This window comes from Vitis vinifera, chromosome 3 (genome assembly GCF_030704535.1).
Source record: "Vitis vinifera cultivar Pinot Noir 40024 chromosome 3, ASM3070453v1".
Taxonomy (NCBI): domain Eukaryota; kingdom Viridiplantae; phylum Streptophyta; class Magnoliopsida; order Vitales; family Vitaceae; genus Vitis; species Vitis vinifera.
Genome location: NC_081807.1, coordinates 6,449,848 through 6,475,416, shown reverse-complemented (window position 1 = coordinate 6,475,416; position 25,569 = coordinate 6,449,848). Strand labels below are relative to the sequence as shown.

The 25,569-nt window shown below is 35.8% G+C and overlaps 1 protein-coding gene across 6 annotated transcripts; it reads left to right on the top strand.

Moving 5' to 3' along the window:
• Positions 1–2,198: 2,198 nt before the first annotated feature.
• On the top strand, positions 2,199–24,996 carry LOC100247553 (DNA repair protein REV1). 6 transcript variants are annotated; one of them, XM_010649664.3, is made up of 25 exons: positions 2,199–2,502; positions 3,144–3,288; positions 3,983–4,098; positions 4,176–4,252; positions 4,678–5,198; positions 6,250–6,393; positions 6,631–6,763; positions 6,858–6,946; positions 7,083–7,133; positions 7,219–7,422; positions 8,200–8,319; positions 10,056–10,148; positions 11,547–11,606; positions 11,807–11,893; positions 12,071–12,154; positions 12,248–12,320; positions 12,501–12,569; positions 12,749–12,853; positions 18,294–18,590; positions 18,717–18,787; positions 20,070–20,138; positions 20,229–20,827; positions 21,191–21,251; positions 22,721–22,921; positions 24,362–24,996. In XM_010649664.3, the coding sequence occupies exons 1-24, from the start codon at positions 2,300–2,302 to the stop codon at positions 22,775–22,777; spliced, it is 3,528 nt and encodes a 1,175-aa protein (XP_010647966.1). In that variant the 5' UTR covers positions 2,199–2,299; the 3' UTR covers positions 22,778–22,921; positions 24,362–24,996. The 6 variants fall into 6 exon arrangements, with proteins under 6 accessions (XP_010647966.1, XP_010647963.1, XP_059591918.1 ...); XM_010649661.3 differs by having other exon boundaries at positions 12,071–12,157; XM_059735935.1 differs by lacking the exon at positions 7,083–7,133.
• Positions 24,997–25,569: the final 573 nt, after the last annotated feature.

Here is a 25,569-nt window from a genome sequence, read left to right as displayed (position 1 = left end):
AATAAATCACATCTTATCATCGAAAGATTTTGTTTTTTTTATGAAACTTTAGTTCTAATTCTTCCAAAGTGTGCTTAAAAAGCTTTTTAGAGTTAAATATGTCTTGTCGGAGGTTTCCAACCTTATGTTTTTGCACTTTACAATACAATTGGTTGAGTCTATTGGACTTGACTCATTGAGGTGTGCTTTGTCTATTATTCTCTCTCATCTAGTGGTATGCTTTTAATTGGTTGAAGCAAAAGTTCCAATGGATCAATGATTGGTCAAATTGATTGTTCAATTAGTTGAGGTCCTAAACTCTAACAATCACCTATTAGTACATTAATGCAATAGATTGAGATTTTAAAAGATCGGTTGTTAGTACATTTAATACATAACAACTAGTGAATCGATCAAATTGGTTGTTTGATCAATTAAGTTTTTTTAAGGGTTTCGAGGATTTAAGGTTGCATACATATAAATTGAAATATATAAGAACATTTATAAACAAGAGACTCACTTAAAGCAATTCCTAACCTACTCTTTTCTCTTATTCATTGTTTTTTCAAGTCTATTTACTCAATTTTCAATTTTTTTAAGTGCATTTTCAAATCAACCCCAATTTCCATTGTAATGTGAGCTTAATTTGCTATAATAAGATTTAAGTGTTCATCCCACCTTTTATTCATCTTGTAATAGGTGTTTTTTAAGTGAGATAGGTAACTTGAGATACAAATGAATGTCCATTGGAACATTGGAATCCAAACATACTTATTGAAAGGTTGAGTTTCAAGTTTTAAAACTTTAGTGGAATCCTTAATTAAACATTTGAGGAGAGTGAATGTAATCGTACATTATCGAACCACTATAGAAAGAGTCGATATTTTTTTTCCTCAATTTTGTTTATATTTGCTCTTTGTTCTTTACTTTATCCGTCTTTAATCATCCTTAATCATTTTTTTTAAATGACCAACACCCAATTTACTTAATATAAGTAGACTTGAATTACCTTGTCTTTACACTTAGTTCATTTAAATCTGCCCTATGGCCGCTTTTGTATGAGAGCATAGCCCTTAAATGAATTGAATTTATGTTTTTTTTCTTATTAGCACCATAGCCATTTATCACATTAAATGCATGCAATCTTGTGAGTGACAACAAATGCTATTAAAAAAAGAAAAAAAGAGCCCTACATGTGAGTTGTAAGTTAGTCTTATTATAACGTACAACCAGATTGATATGTTTATCTTTGGGTTATTTGATTAGAATGTATATTAAAAATGTAATGTATTAAATAAAAATATATTTTTAATAATTTTTAAATCATTAATTCATATTAAATTTTTTTTTTCTTATAAAAAATTTAATAATAAAAATACCAAAATGAGATTATATGTATAATTTTTAATATATGAAAATTGTTTTCCAAATATGGGTTCTTTGAATACATTTACATTTCTGGCATGATGGTCTCCTTTTGTATACTTGAAGATGTGACATAAGTGGAGAGGTTCGGTGGAGAACCAGTCAATAGGAAAAGTTATCGGTTTAATTAATCAGATTAGTAACATCATAAATATATATTTTTTATATTATTAAAATTAAAAATAATTTTTAAAAATAAATTTTTATATATTAGTAAGTTACTTTCAAATAAAAAATTTAGATTAAAATCCAAATTATAATTTAAAATTATAAACTTATTTTAAAATTAGAAAATTTAAATTTATTTAAAATGATTGTTTTCATAAATTTATTTTGATTCCTAATGTTTTCAATGATTTTATTAATTTAAATTCAAATAAAAAATTTTAAAAATAAAAAAGTTAAACAAATTACAAATGTGAAACAAAAATAAATAAAATGAAAATAAAGTAAACTAAAATATAAAATATAAAGAAAATGAAGAAATGCTACTCACTGTTGGAGGGCTATCACCGACATAGTCATTGGGCTGTCAGCGGCGTCGGCACCGACGGTGGACCTAGAGCAGCAGCTTGTAGCTGGAGCCTGAAGAGGAAGCAAACATAACCTAAATTTCTTTATTTTGACCCCTATAACGAAATAACCCTCAAACAAACATAGCCAAATTTGGAGTCTAAGAAATGGGCCGGGTTTGATTGGGAAAAGGCCAAGTCCAAGCCCAATTAACAAAGCTTAACTAATAGTCAACTATTAGGCCCATGTATAAGAACGAGTCGGGTATAAAAGGTTCCATTTTGCCGCTTCATTTGAATCATCAGCAAGCTTCGTTCGTCTTCATCGGCACCACCTGAAACCTCAATTTATCTTCTCTCCTTCCCCGGAAAAAAGAAAAAAAATGAGCCTCAATTCATCTCGCTCCGCCAACTCCGGCGAAAGGTCAAAGAGAAGCCTGAACTCAACCTCTTCAAACCCTTCCAACAATAGCGGGAAGAAGAGAAAAACCGGAAACCAGAAAACCCTAGGCATGGCTTGGGGCTCCAATTCTCGATCATCTTCCCGCTCTTCCTTCCGTAATTCTCCCTTCTCCGATTTCGGCAGGTAATGTCTCTTTGAATACATAATTAATTGACTGTTTTGCATCTTTCTCTGGGTTTTGATTAATTTTGGCTATTGGTCGTGTTGAAAAACCAGAAACCGGGTATGTGTATGTATGAAAATTTATTGATCATAGCAATTCTAGGGTCTCATGGCGCCTCTCATTGAATTTTGATGAATTTTTTTACTGTCGATGATAAATAGGAAATTATTGAGCCGTTCTTGATAAATTTGGAGCCAATAAAATAAAATAAAATAAATGGTGGAAATTTTTTTATCTGTAAACTCATGGTACAAGAATCTAAGCACGAAGTAGAAATAGTTTAAGCACGAGGTACAAGTGTTTTCGAGGTGAACTGGAATTTATTTATTTTGTTTTGAGCAGTTATAGATATCCCCTGATTATTGTCTTTGAATTTTGATAGTAGTTTTGTGAAAATTAATCATCAAATCATGAAAGATTACCTTTATATCCAAAAAATTACTGTAACATTTCTAGCATAGGGTACAACTCACAAGCATCATAGAGTGGTATTGGATATGAAAGTTTTTCACTGGGTTTTTGCTTGCTGCTTTTTCCTTTGGTTTTTGATAGATTCTTTTATAAGTATCTTGATAATGCACTTGATAATGCTATATTGTAGCTACATGGTGGAGAAGAACAGGAAACTTCAGAACCAGTTTGACGCTGGTGCTTCAAGTTCTTCTCACAGTGCTTTGAGTTCTGGGAAGCCTATATTTCATGGAGTTTCCGTTTTTGTTGATGGGTTTACCATTCCTTCTAGTCAGGTTTTGAATATTTATGATGATATTTTATCATGCTTATTTGGTTGCTGATAATTTGTAGGAGAATAGAACAGGAAAATTCAATCCTTATATTTTCTATTTCTCTGGCTTCTGGAAACAGAAAAATGTTCTAGATTAGCATTTGTATTGTTATTTTCCTGGGCTAAAATGCAAGCTTTGAGATTGATGAGTGGCAAGACAAGAAAGGGCAGAGATAGAAATGAATACAAAGTTAGGGGTAGCACCAATTGGGAATGTTGATAAAAATCTTGATTACGATGGTTTGGTTTAAACTAGTACACTGACTTGGTTCAAATTAAAGATGTTGCTAAGATGAAGGGAAGAAAGGATGTGAATTAAAGTAGTTAAGAAGACATGCTGGCATAAGATTTTATAGAAATTATTACTCTATTAATAGAATTGAATGGTTAAACAGGATTAAAGTGTCTGATCAAATAGCTATAGTGAGGCTTTATTGAGTTGGGCTTTTGAGACATGGAAACAATAAATCCAATGAAGTCTTTTTGAAAATTATATTGGCTGTGTGAAGTTGAAAAGTTTGTATCCTTGAAAACTATCTAATGGAAAAATGTGAACAAAAAATTCCATTTTCCCCCTCAGTTTTCTCAGCATTTAAGCTGGGGATCACTTTGATAAATATGCAGTTTTCATTGACATTGATAACAAGTTTTTTCAGGAGCTCCGAGGCTATATGATGAGGCATGGAGGACATTTTGAAAATTATTTTTCGAGGCATCGAGTTACTCATATCATCTGCAGTAATCTGCCTGACAGTAAAATTAAGAATCTGAGGTCTATATTCTTTATCTTAATCACGTCTTCCAAATTAATGACTTAGAATTTCTTATTGTTTGGTATCTTTAATATAGGTCATTCAGTGGTGGACTTCCAGTTGTGAAGCCTACATGGGTACTGGATTCTGTTGCTGCTAATAAGCTATTGAGTTGTAAGTTCTTTTTAGTTAACTTTTACATGCATTTATTGATTTTGATCCAAAAAGCTGTCAATTTTGATAATTCTCTGGTTGTTTAGGTACTTGAACTTCTCTCCATTCATTAAATAGTTCTATCAAATGCAGATAAAGAAAGAAGCAATGATATAAAATGGATTAGGACTTAAAGGGAAGTTTTTTTAAGAAATGATTTATAGTATGGAGTTCTTTATGCATCTTATGTTTATATATTCCTTCCAAATTATTCAGCATTTGACTATATCAGTGGTCCTACTTTGAAAATCTTCATGATATTCTTGATTCTATTTATGGATTGTTTCAGGATCCTCAGGATTCTTGATTTGAGTGGATAACATCAATTTGTATTACTTGTGTCATTGGTTCACAATCATCATAGATTTGGTTTTGCTCTTTTCCAGGGATTCCTTACCAACTTGACCAGCTTGCTAATGAAACTCGTAACCAGCCAAAGTTGTCTGCCTTCTTTGCTCTAAAAAGCATCCCAGTCTTTGAAGATGCTGTAACTCATACTACTTATCCATTAGTACCTGAAACTGAGGACTCAGTGTTTAAAGGTGGCACATCCAAGGATGCTGTTTCATCTGAAGGGGGTCAATATTTAGAATACACAAGGCAATCAAGTGGAGAAATTGATGATCACCAATGTGAGAACACCAATGAAACAATAATTGAGAAGCCATTTTCCAATGATGAAAAATCTTCTGAAATTAAAATGGAAGAACAGAGTTTTTCTAATCAAGAAGAAGAGTGTAGCATAAAAAATGAACTTCAGTCTAGTCCACATCGACCTTCTGCTTCAGTTAGTAGCTACTACTTGGACAATGCAAGAAAAGAATCATCAAGTACAACAGTTGTTGGGTGTTCTAACAAGGGTCATTCAACTCTTGAAGATCCTAATTTTGTCGAAAATTATTTCAAGGTAGTGAGATAGAAGCATGTTGGCTAATCTTTGGTGGCACATTGCATTGGTTTTCATTAGATAACTGTTACTCTTGGTCAAATGATCTCTGACATATGTTTTTTTTTTTTATTAGTACTTCCATGTATTTTATTTAGGGTATTTTCAAATTATTCTAGCAAGAACTCTGCGTATTCCCCTGGCTTTATAAAAGTAATTGGGTTGTTTTATGAATTTCTTTTAAAGAATTTTAGATGTTAATAGAAGCTACTTGTTTCTGATTGATATGTTTTGAATGTGATTAATGTGTATTTCACATGTTTCTATGATCCAGAGGATCAGAGTTACATAATACATTCTTCTGAGCATTTTGGGCTGGTATTTTTATTTTAATATGCGTTACAAAAAGGTTGGCCCAGCATAGGATTATTTGGCCGGAAAGAGAATTAGTGGGATGTATATTCATCATTGATATTTCCAGTTCATCTCAGACTGTCCTTTTCTAATTATATGGAGTCTGCATTTGGATCCTGTTTTGAAATCATGTTAAATTTTTCTTAAGTTTGAAGCCTATATCTGCAGTGATTTGCTTAGTAGTGTACTCTCTTTTTTAGCTTTCTTCTCCAGCTATTGGGGCTTTTCTTTCTGCTAGCAGACTATAGACATTTTTTTTCTTCTTATAGGCAATTATATATATATATTTGATTTATTTGGACTTGAGCCCAGAATCTCCACTTCTCCACTCCAACATCGGCACCTGAACTATTTAGTGATATATACTAATCATTCAAATTACATACCTATGGTGGTGATTAAGTTCAGTACCATTGTCTCACAGTACCTTTATCGATACCATTTCTGCATAACTTCTAGTTTTGAATAACTGAGAATACTGCTCTGTGAATTTTCCCAACATGATTTTCCACTGCCACATGATTACTGTTAGATGTTATATTTCATGGCTATTTGATTTTTTTTTTTTAAATCATTGAATATTCTCATGCAAGCCCTTAACTGTATCCTAATGAGCTTCTTTTCTTTTCACTTTTGTTTAAATAAATATTTTTTACAGTACTCAAGGCTGCACTTTATAGGAACCTGGAGAAACCGATATCAGAAGCGTTTCCCCAGATTGTCTAATGAGTTCAAGCATACAAGTTCAGACCTTAATGCTTCTGGTGTTTCCCAGAAGAATGTTATCATCCATATGGACATGGTAATCTCCATATGCAGGGCTTTTGAATATAATATGCTATCTTTTTTTTCTTTTTTTTCCTAGTGATACATAGTTCATTTAGTATGGTTATCAATTCTGCTGCTTATGGTATAAGTATGAAACACTGCAATATGAAATAGCTTCTCTTTTGGAAGTTCACAGGGTGAGCTGTTTGGACCTTTTTTTCTCCCCCCTCATTTTATGTACTGATTTGTTGACACCATGCTGGTGCTCCAGGATTGCTTTTTTGTCTCAGTGGTGATCAGGAACAATCCAGAATTACAGGATAAGCCTGTAGCTGTGTGCCATTCAAACAATCCAAAAGGAACTGCTGAAATTTCATCTGCAAACTACCCTGCTCGAGATTATGGTTGGTTTTTGTGCCAAGTAGCCTCTATGTCAATCATCATCTATTTTTATGTTGTGGAGTTTTATGTAGTTGATATTTAATTCCTGTCTTTTAGGAGTAAAGGCTGGTATATTTGTTAGAGATGCTAAAGCTCTTTGTCCTCACCTTGTCATTTTTCCTTACAACTTTGAAGCTTATGAGGAGGTAAGCATGCATTTAAGTACTGTTTAAATGGCTTATAGAGGTTTGAAAAGTAGGCTACTTGTTTTATGCTTCTTGCATATTATCTTTGCTGCCATGTGGGTTCCATGAAGCTATAAAGTTGTTGGATAACTTGCAGGTAGCTGATCAGTTTTATAACATATTGCACAAGCACTGCAACAAAGTGCAGGTTTGCTCCTTTAAGGACATCCTTACAGGCCACATGAATTATCCAGCTGTATTCTTGTTGAATTGGTAACTGTTATTGGAAACAGGCTGTAAGCTGTGATGAAGCCTTTTTAGAAGTTATGGACTCAAAAGAGGGGGATCCTGAGCTTCTAGCTTCAATCATAAGAAAAGAGATTTTTGAGACCACAGGATGCACTGCAAGTGCTGGGATAGCCGGGAATTTGCTTATGGCTCGCCTGGCCACGAGAAGTGCCAAACCAAATGGTCAGTGTTACATCCCTGTTGATAAGGTATGTTTTATGCAGTGTTCCATTTCTTTGTGTGTTTGTTTTTAATGCCCTTTAAACTTTAATATTATGACATGCTAAGGGGCCCATCATTTTTTTTTTGGGAGTCAATGACTTCCAGTGTTATTTATGTTTGTCATGTAGCCTGTAGTATCATGTCTGGCAGCTTCTGGCTTTTCAGATGATTTTGCTATAGAATTATTCTTTTCATTGGTTTTAATTTGTTCATACTTTGTCCTTTGTTGTTCTTTTTCTGTAGGTACTAGAAATAGAGGTGTCTTATATATGTGGTCCAACAGCAAAGGAATCCTTTGTCACAATGATGGGGAAAAATGACATGCAGCTTAATTTTGACTAGTTCTGCCACCAAAGAACCATTTCTTTCTTTCTGCTTTTTATTTTTTTTTAATTTTTTCTGAGCATCAAATAGCATGTTTTATTCCAGCAACTTGTTGAACAAATGATCTAAATTAAGATTTCCAATAGAACTAGTTGAGTCTATTTTCTATTGTCCTTTTGCCATGTTGGAGTTATATATATAGACTAGTAAAATTATCTTTTTTCCTATATATGATATATTTTTTACTTTGTACCATGTTAAGTAATGCTGATGTTTGATTCTTGTTTGATGATAATGTTGATGCTTTTGCTTGGTTATGGAATCTATATATTGTATTTTTGTTTATTTATTTATTTTTTTTGTGAACATTTCTTCAAAAGATGTAATTAATGGAATATTTTGAATGCCTTTATTGACCACAAGTAGTTTGGGTACCTCAGGTGGATGATTATTTACATCAACTTCCAATCAAGGCACTTCCAGGAATTGGGCATGTTTTGGAGGAAAAGTTGAGAAGGAGAAAAGTTCACACCTGTGGCCAGTTGCGTATGATTTCCAAGGTTACTTCATTTGAGGCATAATTTTCTTATTTTTATACAATGCAACTGTTGACCCCTAACGTTAGTAACTTTGAATGAATTTTGATGTGATTAATAGCATCTGTTTTAAAGGTTTTGATTCTAATTATTGATCAAAAAAAAAAAAAAGGTTTTGATTCTAATTGGTTTGTGGCGAATGGGTTATTCAACTGTCTTGTATACTATGAAGCACATGTTGGATGAGATAGGTTTTTAGTTTCTTTTGATTTTTTAATCATACAGCAGTTTTGGTCTTTTTCTGAAAATGTTGCTTCATCCCTGGTTAAAGGATTTTATTTTAAAAATAAAACAAGAAAAATCAAAATTATATATATATATATATATTAAAATAAAAAGATTTTATCACCATGGAATTCTTCTTTCTTCTTTCTGTGGGTGAATTATAATTTAGTTGAGGTGAATTAGAATTTAGTTAAGTGCATGCTTTAAATCTCAATACTTGTGGGCCTCAATGTGACTCCATGCTGGCTGAAATACAGCATTTTGGAAGTACTTCAAAATTCCAAAGTAAACATGAAAGAATCAAGATTAATGGAGAACATGAAAGAAAAAATAACTACATTTTTGTATATAGGCACCAAAGATGATCTACATATGCTACTTGCCTGTTGATCTGACAACACCATTGCATGATACTTTGATGCTAAAGGCCAGTACAAGGACTGATCATCATGACATTCATCTTCTTCATATTTATCACTTTGTATTTTCATTTATTATGATGATTGGATTTTGTTTTCCTTTTTAAAGCTATTTCATAATTGAGAAATAAGTAGAGAACTTACACAAGGATGCACCTACTTTAACAATCTAATTGAAAAAGATGGAGAGAAGTATCTGCTCAAGCACATTTGCACACACATATAGAAGAGAATATCTCAGTCAAAAGATGTTCTACAAAATCCAGCTACCATATAACAGTTTGACTTGCATACACATGTATAACAGAAGATCTCAGTCAAGAGAAGTTCTATGAAATCCAGCAAAGCATATAATAGTTAGATTTACATACACATGTATAAGAAAAAATCTGTCAAGAGAAGTTCTTCAAAACCTAACAACTATTACCATATTATTAATTAATCTATTGCTGAAAGTAGTTAATACAAACCTTACAAACCTGATTTTACCAGAAACTGGAAAGTACTAGTGAGTCAGATTAGTTTTGTCATCTTTCTCTCTGATCATATTTCCATTTTGGGGTCAACCCAAACCGATAAAAAACATGTACTGATTTCTATAACTACTTAAAATCATGATTAGGAATGGATGAGTATAATGCAACAACAGAAGTAAATATTTGTTATCTTGAAGTTATAATTATAATTTAGGGTGTGCAAAATTGAGGTTTTGTGCGACTATAATATGTGCCTACCATCTTGTTGTAGGAAGTTTAATGGGGATGGTTCAGTTTATACTTTTATGTTTGTGTTGTAATTTGTAATAACCTTCTCATTCATGAGAAATTAAGGTTTCTCTTGATTTATACTTGCAGAATTCTTTAGGTAATTAGTAAACCAAGTATTTTTCATTTTTAGGGATGCATAATAACATTTTTGAAGTTCTGTTGGTTTGTCGTCTACTAGGAAAAACATATATTAGCATTTTCTATGAAAAGAATTGCGTATTCCAATAAAAATATATATTATGATGAATGGGTTTTAAGTTAACTATGCTTGTTATCTTGGTCTCTCCAGGAATCTCTTCAAAGGGACTTTGGTACGAAAACTGGTGATATGCTGTGGAATTATTGTAGAGGAGTGGATAACCGGGTGGTTGGAGTGATTCAGGTCATCAAAGACTGGTTTTGTTTGACTAGCTATAGTTTCAATGGTTGAATATTCTTATAGTAGTATTGCATGCATTGTTGCATGATAGCCATTTACTCCAGCTAATGATCCTTGTTTCAAATAAACTTTTCACATGCTTGCTAAGTAAATAATTCTTTTACTCTCATTGGTTTCTATAGCATTATAATCTTATTATTGAAGTGCAGTGTTGCTATTATTTGGCATAAGTGTGGCCTAGTATAATGTGAACGGAGTAAAATCAAAAAATGGTATAAGGAACAGAAGTGAAAAAATTAACTGCAAGAAAAGTTTCTTTGTAATAGATTTTTATCATGAAACACCAATAATTAGGATTCAGGGAGTGGGTTTTGGGGCGCTTGGAATCCCAGGCTCTGGAGGAGTTTCCATGAAAGGGAGGTTGGTCTCAGGTTACCCTGTTTTGTTTGAGCAAACTTGAGGACTGGTCTGATTGTCAAATTTTAATTTGTTGCAAGTGCTTGTGGTCCTTGGTGTATTGACTGTTTGGGGTGTATTGGACCTTCCTGTTTGGTTGACAATGTCCTGCTTGGACAGCATGGTGGCTTTGTGGGTAACTCACAAGTTAGTGTGTGGATGACCTCTTTATATTTGTTTTGGAATATCTGAAAAGCAAGGAATGGAAGAATTTTTGAAATCTTGGGAATTGACAATGAAACGTTTGCTTCTTAAATCTTTATTTTGCTGTTCTGAAATTTGGTGGAAGATGTAAATTAATCCCATTTAGTCTGGTAATTTTCTTTTTCTGATTTAGACTTTACTAATAGCCTGGGTATGGGTTAGGCTGAGTTGGTGCTAATTGTTTGTTCTGTTTCTTTTGGGGCTTGATGCAGCTAGTATACGTCCTTTGTACCAGGATAACCCTCCTTTTTTTTTTTTTTGGCTGGGCACATATTAATACAAATATTTAATTTGCCTACAAAAGAAATAAACTACATATACATAGGAGATTGGATAGAATATAAGTCTAGTATGTGATAATTCTGGTGAGGTCAGAATAATAGCAAACTGGAAAATTTTCAGATAATTGGGATGAAAAGAGTGCTACTTACCCTTTCAGGAAAACTTGATCTTGTCTGAAGTCTTGTAGATAACTATGGATTAGAGACCTAAATACCGATCTTTTATATAAAAGGGCACTTGACTTCATAAATTACATGACCACTTCATCATCTCACTGCGAAAGATTGGGGTTGATCTTGCAGAAAATCCTTTTACTGTATACTTGTGGATGAAAGGGAAATGTAGTTTTCAGTCCAACTATATAAGCTGTTCATTATTTATCTAGCTTTCTTATTCAGATTATTCTTCAACCTTTATTTTTAGTGTAACTCAGTCTGTGTCGTATGATGTAATCTGCAGGAAAGCAAGTCCATTGGTGCTGAAGTAAATTGGGGTGTGAGGTTCAATGATTTGAAAGATGTGGGTATTTATATGCATTATAGAAGTTAAATATTGCACCTTTTTTTTTAAAATATATATGTGGGTATTTATATGCATTATGGAAGTTAAATATTGCAACTTTTTTTTTTTTAAATATATATGTGTGTTTATATATATATATATATATGCATGTATGTATGTATGTATGGGTCCCAATATTGACATTTTACCAATTCCAGAGTCGCCATTTTCTTGTGAATCTTTGCAAGGAAGTGACATTACGCTTAAAGGGATGTGGAGTGCAAGGGCGTACTTTTACACTGAAGGTAGTCAGTCTGGTTATTGTTTCCAGTTAACACCACCAATTTTGAGTTAGATGGTGGGCTTCTTCCATTATGCTTTCTCATAATTCTTCAACAGATTATTACATTTTGAGCTACTATTTGAAGCTTTAGATCATGAGAAGAAATAAATTGGAAATAGTCTGGTTTATATGTTACCAGATGAAGAAGAGAAGAAAAGATGCTGGGGAGCCTGCAAAGTATATGGGTTGTGGAGATTGTGAAAATCTTAGCCACTCTATGACGGTAGTAATGGACAAAAGCTCATCTTACTTAATGTTTTATTTATTTAATGTGGTTTGATATGTAATAGTTTTTAGCTTATCAATGATATAATAGGTCCCACTTGCTACTGATGATGTGGACGTGATTCAAAGGATAGCCACACAGCTCTTTGGGTTTTTCCACATAGGTAATTGAAATATTAAACAATGGTAGTAAGGGCAGTCAGCTTCCTACCTTATAAGTAGTTACCGAAACAACTGCCAGTTTTTCAAAATACTCCTAGTGAACTCACAAAGGAAGGAGCTTGCTAGAAATTACTTTGCTTTTGTCAATAACATCATCTTAACTTTTAACCATTTCTTTGTAGATGTCAAGGATATCCGGGGTATTGGCTTGCAGGTTTCGAGGCTTGAAAATGCAGATACTGCTAAGCAAGGTTTTTTTATTGCTTTATATTGTCATTTGAGCCATGTTTATTTTATTTATTTATTTACATCATATTCTAGTGTATTTCTTGACTAGATCTCATGAATTAGTTACTATTGCTTGCTTTTGTACTATCTCTAATATTTTTTAAAATTGAAAACTGCATTAATTGGTTTTATTGGTTTGAAGGGCATCAAAGAATCTCCATAAGATCTTGGCTCACCTCTGCCCCTGCAACCAATGAAGAACTATGTAAAACCAGTTGTCTAGTAAGAAAGGAGAGGGCTGTTGCAGGTATTTTAATTATTGTTTTAAGTTTCATGTGTTTCAAAATTTTTTTATTCTATAGGAGATACAGGGTTATTATATACTAAAAGTTGTGATTATAATATTTGATGCTGATTCTGGTGCAAACAAAGACTGAATTGTACTGTTGTATCTGTCATTATATTAATCTCTCCTTTTTGCCCCCTTAGGCAATTGTAAAATCCAAGAAATGTTAAAAAGACATAACTTGGAACGGTGTATAAGGAAACATATTAATATTATGCTTATGTTTATGAAGACATAGATATTTTTTTTTTTGATAAGTGCGCGCAAATATATTATAAGAAGCAAAAAGCCACAAGGCATACAGGACGTATACACAGTAGCCAAACCAACAACCAACACTCACCACCCCTTAAGGAGCGGTGAGCCATTCCAAAAAACCTATAAGCGAAGAGGACTCCTCTCCCATATACACCCTAACCCAACTCCACAAGTTACAAACAAAAGAATTCTTTAGCTTCTGAATAGCTAGAGAGCCCCCCCCTAAAAGCTAATCTATTTCTCTCCTTCCAAACCGTCCAAAAAATACACAACGGAATGGAAGTCCAAATCCTTTTCCTCTTTCTCCCCACAAAAGGGCCCCTCCAACTGACTAACATATCTTTGACTTTCTCTGGGAACACCCAATTAGCCCCAAACAAGGCCAAGACAATCTCCCAGAGAGCCCTTACAACTATACAGTGTAAAAGTATATGATTTACATTTTCCTCTTCACAACCACATAAAAAACACCTGTTAGGAAACTGCCATCCCCTTCTTTGAAGCTTGTCCAAAGTTAAAACTTTCTCCCAAGACGCCTCCCAAGCAAAAAAAGCAACTTTGGTTGGAACCTTATCCACCCAAATGCCCTTTTTCGGGAAGCTAATGACATTAGACCCTGCCAAAAGCTTGTAGGCATCTCTAATCCGAAAGAGGCCGTGACTCTCTCCTTTCCAAATCACTGCATCCTCTTCAAGAGAAGTCCTCAAATCCCTCAACAACTGCAGTAGCTCTCCTAAAGCGTCCAACTCCCAATCATTAAGGTTTCTGGAGAGTCTTATATTCCAACCTTCTTGGCCGAGGCTCGAATCCCACATCTCATTTACCGAGGCGTTCCTTTGGACTGCCAATTCAAACAACTGGGGAAAAGTTTGGGCCAGCTCCTCATTACCACACCAATGGTCAGTCCAGAAACTCACCTTAGTCCCCTTTCCCACTTTGAATTCAATATTATCCCAACACCAAGACGACTCCTTCAAGATATCCCTCCAAACCCCCACCCCAAACGTTCCGCGGGCCTCCTTAGTTCTCCAACCAAAACCCAACCGACCATACTTCACCTCAACCACCTTTCTCCAGAAAAAATCTTCCTCAATGGCGAACCGCCAAATCCATTTCCCCAACAGAGCCTTATTCAAAAGATCAATTTTCCGAATACCTAGGCCCCCACTCTCCTTTTGGGTACACACCACCGCCCAATTGATAAGATGAATCTTTCTTTCCAAACTTCCCCCTCCCCAAAGAAAGTCCCTTTGAAGCTTTTCAAGCCTTTTAACAACCAGCTTAGGCATGCGAAAAAGAGATAATTGGTAAATCAGCATGCTGGCCAAAGTGCTTTTGATGAGGGTAATCCTCCCACCCTTTGACAAATATTGTCTTTTCCACAGTGCAAGCCTTCTTCTCATTCTTGCTTCAACCCCATCCCACATAGCCATGGCCTTATGCTTGGCTCCCAAAGGCAGCCCCAAATAAACCGAAGGGAGGGTCCCCACTTTACACCCTAACTCCACCGCCAACAACTCAATGTCTTCCACCTCTCCAACCGGGATTACTTCACTTTTAGCAAGATTTATTCTAAGACCAGAGGCTACCTCAAACCATACCAAAATCCAGCTTAGGTAAGTAATGTGATCTTGCCTTGCTTCACAAAAAATAATCGTATCATCAGCAAAAAGTAAATGGGACACATTTATCTCCATTCCCCCCCTCCCTTGGATGCTACAACCTGAAGTGAAGCCCCCATCAACAGCCCTTCTCAACATAGCGCTTAGAACTTCCATGCCCAACACAAAAAGGTAGGAGGAGAGTGGATCACCTTGGCGTAACCCCCTAGAGTTGGAAAAATAACCAGCCGGCACCCCATTGACCAGAATAGAGAAGCTTGCCGTTGAAATACACCACCAAATCCATTTCAACCACCGGTCCCCAAAGCCCATCTTCCGCATGACCTTCATGAGGAAGTTCCAATTAATACTATCATAGGCTTTTTCAATATCCAGTTTACATATCACCCCTTTCTCCTTGCGTTTAAGCCAATAGTCAATTACCTCATTGGCTATGAGTGAAGCATCTAAAATCTGTCTTCCCTTCACAAAGGCATTTTGGTCCGGCGAAACCACCTTGTCTAGCACTTTCTTAATTCTGTTGGACAGCATTTTGGCCAAGAGCTTATACACACCCCCAAGCAAGCTGATTAGTCTGAAATCCCCCAAATCCTCAGTCCCCCCTTTCTTAGGAATGAGGACAAGAAAGGTAGAGTTAAGGCTCTTGGCAAACGACTTATCTTCATAAAACTCCTTGAACACGTCCACAATTTCCTCTTTCACGAACTCCCAACAGAACTGCCAAAAGGCCAATGTGAACCCATCCGGGCCTGGGGCCTTATCACCATTCATCCCCATCAGAGCCAAATGAATCTCTGCCTCAGTAAAAGGCTGCTCCAAACCTTCAGCTTCAGCATGGTTTAAGCTTTTGAGCTGCAGCCCTTCTATATCAGATTTCCATGATTGATCCTCTGACAACAACCGTTGAAAGGCATTCACAACCCCTTCTCTCACCTCCCTCTCCTCCTCCAACCACCTCCCATTGATTTTAATCTTATCCATGGAGTTATTTCTTCTATGAGCATTAGCCATCCGGTGAAAGAAACCCGTATTCTTATCACCTTCCCTCAACCACAACTCCCTAGAAGATTGTCTCCAATGCGTTTCTTCCAGAAGAACCCAATTTTTGAAGGCCTCCTTAGCCTCAGTTTTCAGCTCTGACTCCCTTTCAGTTAGGCTCCTGTCACTCTCCACCCTATCCCAAAATTCTACTTGTTGCAAGGCTAGATTTTTGTTGACTTCCACCCTACCAAACACTTCCCTGTTCCAAGATTTAATTTTATCCTTCAGAAACTTCAATTTTGAAGCCACTCTGAAGCTAGCCCTCCCCCTCCCCCCCGCCTCCTGCCACCACCCCCGAAGGAGATCCTTAAACCCCTTAACTTTGAGCCACATGTTTTCAAACCTAAAAGGGGAGGGGCCCTTTCTTACCCCCCCGCCTTTCAGTAAAATGGGGAAATGGTCAGAAATGGGTCTGGGCAGCCTGCACTGAAGGACCCCACTGAAGCAGTCCAGCCAATCTTGGGTCACTAGAAACCGGTCTAGTCTAGCCCAAGCTTGGTTATTCCTTCCCCCACTCCAGGAAGCCACCCCCCCATGCAAAGGAATATCCAAAAGCTCTAACTCATCCGTCACCTGGGCAAATCTTCTCATGGCGCCAGTCAGCCTCCCCTGATTACTCCTTTCCCCAAGGTTTAGAGTGACGTTAAAATCACCCCCAACACACCAAGGATCATCCCAGATTCCCCTAATCGCCCCAAGCTCCCCCCAGAAGGTGTCCCTATCATCTTTGGAAAACGGCCCATACACACCCGTAAAAATCCAGATCTTCCCATCCTCAACATTCCTAAGTCTGCAAGAAATTGTGAATTGACCCATTTCCATCTCAAGAATTTCTAGGGTTCTTTTGTCCCAGCAAATTAGAATCCCTCCTGCTGCTCCCTGAGCATCCAAGGCACCCCAATCCAGGAACCTCCCTGACCCCAAACTCCTAACCATACCCTCATTCATGGATTGAATTTTCGTTTCCTTGATACAAAACAAGTCTACTTTTTGCTTTCTAATCAGTGCTTTAATCACTTTCCTCTTGGAACTATCATTGACCCCGCGTACATTCCAGCTCAAAAGCCTTATTTTCATTGGACTTCCATAATTTGACACCCTCGTCCTTGCACAGTACCCTTTCTCTTCTTCCCCCCCTCATAGTTGACTGAGCATTCAAGTCTTCTCAACTCCCTTTCAAATTTCGATTTCTCCAACATAGCTTTGCTGTGAACTCTTTCTCTTCTCTTCCTAATTTTAACCATGAACTCCAGAATGTCTTTCTTTAAGCCCTCTGTCGAAAATCCCAGGAATTGACTGAACCTAGCCAAATCACTTTCTTCCCATCCTTCATCCACCCATGCACTCTCTTCTTGAGAAATAGGCCGAGCTAGGCACAGAGCCTCTCTATCATCCTCCATGCTATCGTTACTGATCTCTACCAAGTCCCAACACTTCCCCACAATCTGCTGTGAATGCCCAATTTCCTTGCATAGACAAGCCCCCTTGGTTGACTCCACTAAAACTCCAGAACGGTCGAAAGACTCCTTCCTAGGAGTCCGACCACAAGAAGAACAGAAAGGAGGAGAAGGATCCAAAGTCACCATTCCAGAGGAAGACGGAACATACCTTGCGTCTTCCTCCAGCAGAGCACTATCGGTTCTGGAGATCCCCCCCCACTGTGTCTCGTCTCCACGTCTTAGCCCCCACTGATCATCCTTCCCCCAGCAGTTAGAGATGCCCACGTCTGGGCTCCTCAGTGTGCCTCGAATGCGCTCCATAGCAGAGGAGCCCTTCTCCATCTGGGCCTTAGAAGAAATAGGAGGAGATGAGCTTCGAAATGCAAGCCCATCCCCTTTTAGTAAACCCACAGGCCCGGCCTTTTCCTTGGGCTTCCCATTGCCATTCCCATAAAACACCAGCCCAAGCGGACTTGGCCCAGTGGAAATGTAAGCTTTAGGCCCTCAAGAAGAAGATGCTTGGCCCAACAAACCCAGCCCACCCGATGCATGGGACCCGACTGGAGGCCCGTCTTCGCTCCGAGTTGGATCCGAGTTCTGACCCGACCTACTGGCCTGACTCTGCATCCCATCCTCAGTCATCAGGTACCTGTCTAGTGTGGAATGAACCTTGGTGTCTTCATACTTGGATGAGTTGACATGTTCGAGATGGTGATTTTCCATTCTATTTCAGATATTGAAAGTATTTGCAACTTTTTTGTTTTAAATTTGTGTGAACTTTTGCATTGCAAAAAGTACTTCTAATTGAAAGTTAAGAATTTCTTGCCGAGTATGAATCTTTTTGACTTCAAAACTTCAATATAAGGCATTTGCAAATCATTTGAAACTTAAGGCACAAGAAGAGGGACTCACTAAGTGATGGGGCAGTCAGAGATACTCTTCTCTAGCTAATTTTTTGTGTGGTTGGCGTATATACTTATATATGGTTGATCTGTGTATAAATGCAATGAAGTTGCACTATTAAACTGTTTTATCTTACAGATGGTGAGAAACAGAGCACTGATATAAGTTTGGGTCAATTGTCGAATGATTCCAAGAGGCCTTCTTTGCAAATGAGCCCTAGTTCTTCCAACAATGAAGCTCCTTTAAACCAGGTTTCTGAACTGCCAGCATTGTGCGATCTTGATATGGGAGTTTTAGAGAGTCTTCCTCCAGAACTCCTTTCAGAAATAAATGATATGTATGCGGGGAAGTTGTCTGATTTCATCAGGAAAAGGAAAGGAAAAAATGAAAATGTTAGTGGTACTATGTGCACCACATCATATGAAATTTATGAAGGTAATATTATCTTGTTTTCTTATGCAACAACAGATTCTGCACTATATATTCAGAAGGATAAAAATTTGACCCCATGCTAATTTAATTTTACAATTTTCCAACTGACATGTTGATTTGTCAATTTAGGTGCCATAAATAATGGAAAGCAACTTCATTGCTCTATTGTTCCCATAAGAAAGACCCCAGTAGAAAATAAGGTACCATTATTCCTTAGTTTTCATAGCATTCTTTCATTTCATGGTGTGTTCTTGCCTTTTCTTCTATTAATGCTTTATATTTTGCTTTAGCAGCATTCTTTTAGAATCTCATGAAAAAAATATCAGAATATCGACATACTTTGGAAGTGGTTACAAATAAAGTTGATATATCTATATCTATATCTATATCTATATATATATATATATATATATATATATATATATATATTGTTGGGGCACCATCCGATAGCTTAAACTTTTTGGTCAATTGGTAGCTTAACATGATATTGGATCTTTGTTTAATGTGAGGTCATGATTTAAAACCTCACTACATGTTTATTTTCTCCAATTTATTGCTTGGCGTACTGATATTCAAGTTCAGTATTTTGATGAATCATGAAATGACTTGGTTGAATCAGAGACGAATTGATGGTCTTGAATGAGACTCAGAGTTGACTTGGAGATGACTCAAACTCGGAGGTGAAATGCTACATCTCTGATTCTTCGGATGTTGTCTGTTGGCTGAAACATCCATTTTGAGGCTAGATCTTGTCTAGCTCTGCCAGTAAAATGAAACAGATGGAGTTGAGGTGTGTAGTGATAGTGGTGCTGGGTAAGGTTTAATGGGTCTTCAGGTTGTTATGGAATGGGTAATTGGTAATGGGTAATGAGTATTGGATAATGGGTATTTGGGTGCTGGGTAATAGGTGATGGATTTTTAGTTCTATATGAAATAAATAGGATATGCATATGAGTATAAAATATAGATATTGATATAATGTCAACATGTTCATCTATACTGACTCAAATAAAAATAAATTTAGTAAGTCTTTATTTTTTATAATTGTTTTATTTTGAGTATATTTGATATGAAAAATGAAGATTTTTTTTAAACATTCCGTACTTTTAAAGTGGTTGCATTTTTTATTGATGGAAAAATATAAAATTTAATGGTCGCACTTTTATGAACACTTGTCTGGGCGATAGAGCAGCACATGTTCATGTGCAGAGTTCTCTTGAACCAATAATTTGAATGAACCCATTAGGTTTTCTTATTGTTAAGCAGATTAAGCTGTGAGCCTATCACCAGACTGTCCGGTTTTCTTAATTCAGACTGTTTGATTTCACTCTGAGCTTTACAATTGTTTTCTTATTCTTGGTCATTGAAGAAAAACAGATACTTATGTTAGTTTTACCGTTGTATTCCTTTTCAAGTTTGTCTGTCAAGTTATTGCATGCTTCACACTCCTCTTTTAAACATACAATTGTTTTAATTCTCAAGGTGGAGAAAACTCTGGACAGAGAAATTGCGACTGAGAATTCATTGTTACAATCATCTGAAGTAGAGAAGGTAGCTCAGTTTTTTTTTTTTTCGATTTTGTATACATTGTTCATCATTCTTTCTGGCCATTATATTGACACATAAGTGATATTTTGTTAGGTTAAGCAGTATAAAATTGATGAAATTCAGGAAGTGTCTGTTTCTGGGGCAGTATCCTTAAATGTTGTTGATCCCGCTTCAGCGCTTGAAAAAAGTGATCTAATGCCTTCATCTCTAAGTCAAGTAGATATCTCAGTGTTACAACAGTTGCCCAAGGAAATGTGGGTCGACATACTTGAGCAGCTTCCTGTTCACAGGAAGCCAGAACATTCCTCAAGTGCTGCCTTGGATCCTCTTATTGCCAATGCTCAGGAATCATTATGTTTCAAGCATACTGAGAATAATTCTAAATCAGTGGATTCTGTTTTGGGAAACAACCTTTGGATTGGGAATCCTCCACAGTGGGTCGACAAGTTCAAAGTTAGCAATTGCTTGTTGTTGAACATTCTGGCAGAGATGTATTACAGATCAGGGTCAACTGGCTGTTTATCTTCTATTCTGCAGTGCACTCTTTCTAAGTTTCTGTTGCCTCTAGATGCAAGTAGTGATGGATGGGATGAAACAATTAGTAGCTTGTGTGATCTTCTTAAGCAATATATCAAAATAAAGATAGAATCAGATATTGAAGAGATATATGTTTGCTTTCGTCTTCTTAAAAGGTATTATATATAACAAGCCAGTTGATAGCATCCTGCTGACTGAAACTTGCTTAGATATTATTTTACATGGTAATTTTTTATTGTCAAAACATATGCTTCCATTGAATATGGGATTTAGATCATATGAGGTTTACTTTTTATTATCCTCTCAAGTAATTAATCCTCATTGTAGAAGGGTAAATCTTTACCCATCCGCAAATTGCTGTGTTCAAATTGTTCAAGTATGAACAAACTTACATTGACAAATGACAGTTTATGTGTGGCATTGGTAGGATTCATGATTTCATTCCATTTACTACCTACTCTATCATCTCTTTTTATTGTTAAAGAATTATTAATTGATGTTTTATTTTTTTTCATCAGGTTCACAATGAAGTCAAAACTTTTTTTAGAGGCATACAATGTTGTTTTCCCTTATCTCCAGGTTTGTATATCTGCTTTCTTATTGTTCATTTAATTTTTTTTGGATAGATGGGCATATAAAAAGTAAAAATTATCTTATGGTAACAAGCATGTGTTGGTTATTTCAGGGTACTATATTTTAGTTAAAGAGTTACACAAACTCCTGTCACGGAATGAGGATGTTGTATAATGTTGGCTTCTGTTGTATAAACACCCGTGGACACTGCATTTTCCTATTCGTGAATGTGACTAGGGAAATCCTTTTAGAACCTATAGCATAGTAAATGTTTTAATGCCTTGTTCGGGAGACTTTTCAAATACTAAAAGCAAAGTTTGAAGGTCAAATGTAACTTTTATGAGTGTTTGAATAGAACTCTCAACCATGAACCCAACACTTCTCAATGCGATTTATCCATGTTTTGGAGAAGTAGGAAGACTGACGCTTTTCTTTGTATGTGATGCGAGAAGCTGATTTTTATTTAACTGTAATTTTTTAAAATGTTATAGTTATCTTTATTTTTAATAAAAGCGTTTTTAAAATATAGTTTTCAAAATAAAATTCAATTGCACCATAGTAGTAATTACTTTTCCTTCTACTTCTACTGCTAGATGTAGAACTTAAATCTCTATCCTAAACAGGGCTTAAGTATCTCATGATCTCTATGTTGGTCTGGGGAAAACATGTTTTCATGTTGGTTTTCAGTAAATTCCACATGAACTATTAGACCACAAACAGTTTTTACTTTGAAATTTCTTTTCTTTATCAGTGGTAATTTCAAATTCAAAAGATTCCCCCCCCACCCTCTCTTAAGTTGGCATGGCATGGCATGATAGAAAATGAGAATCTTTGTTATGCCAGAACCTATCACAAGAAGCTACACCCATGATGAAATTGCCTTTTGATCTCCTATAATCAATGCAGCTTGCAAAGTGTGTCATACAAGTTTCTGTTGTGTTAAGATCAGTTCCTATGTTGGATTCATACAGCACCAAGCTTGAAAACTGGTCTTAGACTAGGTGCATTTGAGGAAGATAGAATTTGTGTTATGTCAGTATGATGATTCAATGAAAGAACTTGCTTGCAAATGTGCCTTGATACACTGCACCTAATTCTTCGAAAATTTGACGTAGATGGAGCATATTTGTATTTTTTAAAAAGGAACATTTTCCTTGCCTATAAACCCATGGAGGCACTAGTTTGTCAATGATTTGGTCAAATTTGTTGCCATTGGAAGTTCAAGCTAATTTCTAGTGCAACCAAGTCACCATAGCTAATCTGTGTCATGTGCTCCTCAATATGTTTTGCTGTCACCGGAGAATGACTGGATGCTAACATCAGTACTGATTTCTTGAGAATTTGACAGGTTGGATGTTTGTATTATCAGTATGTTGTGTTAGAAGCATGATCTTTTATATGTCACCAGCTGATCCTTTCTTTGAACTGAAATTTATTTTGAGCTATGTTCTCATGTCTAGTTACTCAATCTGTAGGCTTCTGCTGGTGAGAATTATGGAGGAAGCTTGCAGCTTTCACATGCAAAGGAATAGTGTCTGGTCATTTGATCTTTTTGGATAGTTACCCTGATTCATTGCCCAAGGATCAAACCATGCAAGTTTGCTGAAGGGAGAACTGTATTATGTTTGAAGCATTGTCCAAGATTCTGGGTATCACAGGCATTTCGAAGTGTTCAAGTGAGAGTTCTTTTTCCCCTTTTTTGATAGTCCTATAGTTTAAGCATTATTTGCAAATTTTTTAGGAGTTGAAGTGTGATATATGAGTTTAACTGTGCATCCATGACTTCGGGCTTGAACAATGCAAGCATGTAGCTTGTTTCCATAAAAAACCAATTTATCCATTATTTTAAATTGTTGTCTATTTTGATACATATGGGATTGCAATTCTATGGCATAAATCCTTTGATAATAAAGAAATGCAGCCCCCTAGTAGCGATTTTTTTTTCTTTTTTGTTTCTTTTAAACAACATTTTAGTAATTAGGCAGTTTGTTTCAGCATTACTCAATACCTAACTTGATGTTTTACAACTGGTAGAAAAGTTTCCCTAAGTTTATGTTTGGAATGCTGGAATAGAGAATGAAAATGGGAATTCAATTCCATTCATATTCACTAATGTGTTTGGATTTTTTCGAGAATGGGAATATGAATACAAAATTCATTAGTGTGAAATTATGGAAATCAAAATTCACTCTTACTAGGATTTTGATTCCTCTCTTCTATATGGTATTATGAGTCATCTCTATTCTCATCCCATTTTCATGTGTTTTACATGTGGGAATATGGATGGAAATAAGATTAAAATGGAGATGAATCACAATACCATGTAGAAAAGAGGAATCAAAATCCTAATGAGAGTAGGATTTGATTTTCATAACATAATTTTTTTATTCCTATTCTCATTCTAGAAAACAACCCAAAAATGTTAATGAGTGAGAATGGAATTGATTTCCCATTTACATTCTCTATTCCAGCATTTTAAACATGGCCTAAGTACGCTAATTCTCTTATAATGCAGATGGGAAGAGACATTTTGGATAATGGACTAGGATTTCTTTGTCATGCTCTGGGTATATATGGGGCTATTTCTTTTTTTTCCCTCACTTTTAGGATTGCATGCTTTTCATTAAAGGCTTTTCTTTTACAGAATTCCGGGAGACAAAATAGAGTAATAGTATAAAATTAGAAATGATGACTTCTTAAAAGTAGGAGGCATCTAACTCAAGAAGAAAGAAAAAAATGTTTTTGTGGTTGTAGTAGGTGCCTTTTGTGCAGCAAAGTGCCATTTGACCTGTCATTGGTGGAGATGATTGCCACACCATTATTCCTTATAAGTCATAAAATTTTCCAGTATGAAATTTTATCGCAAGAATTCTGGATTAGTGTGCTGTCATCTGCCTGTAAATAAGAACTGTTCAAACACATCTTTTACTTTCTTTCCAATAGAAACTGCCATGATCAGAACTACTCTGGTTTTTGGTTCTAATTCTATTGGCGATATATTTCTCTTTGAACAAATTTTCTATCTATGAGAATCTTGAAGTACATTTACATTATCTTCTTTTTTGCTTCTTATTTTATTTTCAACTGGTCATCTCATGCATATTATCCTTTTCTAGGGAGCTATCTTTTTGAGTTCACTAGCTCCATTCCAGTGAAACTGAGACAACTGATGCCTTGGAACTGATATCAGTGCAAAAACACCTACTTGAATCTTGCTGGAAGTGGCATGGGTTGATAAGGTTCTTAAATCCAGGTTTTGGAAACCATGCGCCAATTTGTCATGGTCCCTACGAGCACCTATTTTTCAAGCACGAAATGGTTGGAGGTCATAGACATCATGAACACTTCAGGTTCTTGTCATTTGCAAAATGGTTTGGGCAATAATCCTTTGGTTTAGTTTTCAAAAGCACTGCCCTTCATTTGGTTGTGGATGCATGCATTCAATGTTGGTGTTGAAATTGCAGGAACTAACATCTCTCTTGTCCCAGATCATATCTCAGATTGAAGATTTGTATTGATGATATATAGGGATTGACTGCTGCCAAAAATTCATTGATCTTGGATGGATTTGAATTGGCTCAACAGTTCAAGACTCCATTAATGTCTTCAAAATTAATTTCTGCAACATTATGTAAATTTTTTTGATTTCAATGTATGACTTCTTTTTGTACAATAACATATTGCTTTAACAATGTCAACATCTAATATATTTCTTGAACAATATTCTTATAAGGTAGGTTAGATTACTGAATCCTACCAGTCCCATCAATCTCAATTCTTTTCTCATTCATTCCTTTGCCACATTGTGATTCCACCCACCTTTTGCGATTAGTCCAACTTGGAAAGTCATGATAGGTGATGCCTGCTTTATTAACTCTATCAAAATTAGAATAAAATAAAATAGAAAATAGCAGGTCATTTAAAGACACCCAATGGGGTCAGCATAAATGGAGCGCAGTTTGTTACAAGGGCGGACGGTGGACCGAGTAAAGCGGGGCCATGCTACATATTGGGTGCGTAAAACCATAGGCAAACAGACTACAAGTTGCGGCCACCGTTCAACACATAAATTAGCAAGTTACCATGGAAAATGGACTCATTCAACTCCCACCTCCTCTTCCATGTGTAGGTGGATATGTATTCTTGACTTGAATAATCCTACCTTCATTTGACTGTTTTCGTATCCATCCTATCATGTATTATTAGCATTCACATTACTTCATCTATTAATCTCTGCTGGGTTCCCTAATTTCAGCATATTGGTCAATATCACGTTTCCTCTTACTTCAAATTTCTACAACTACAATTTTTTCAAAGTTCTGTC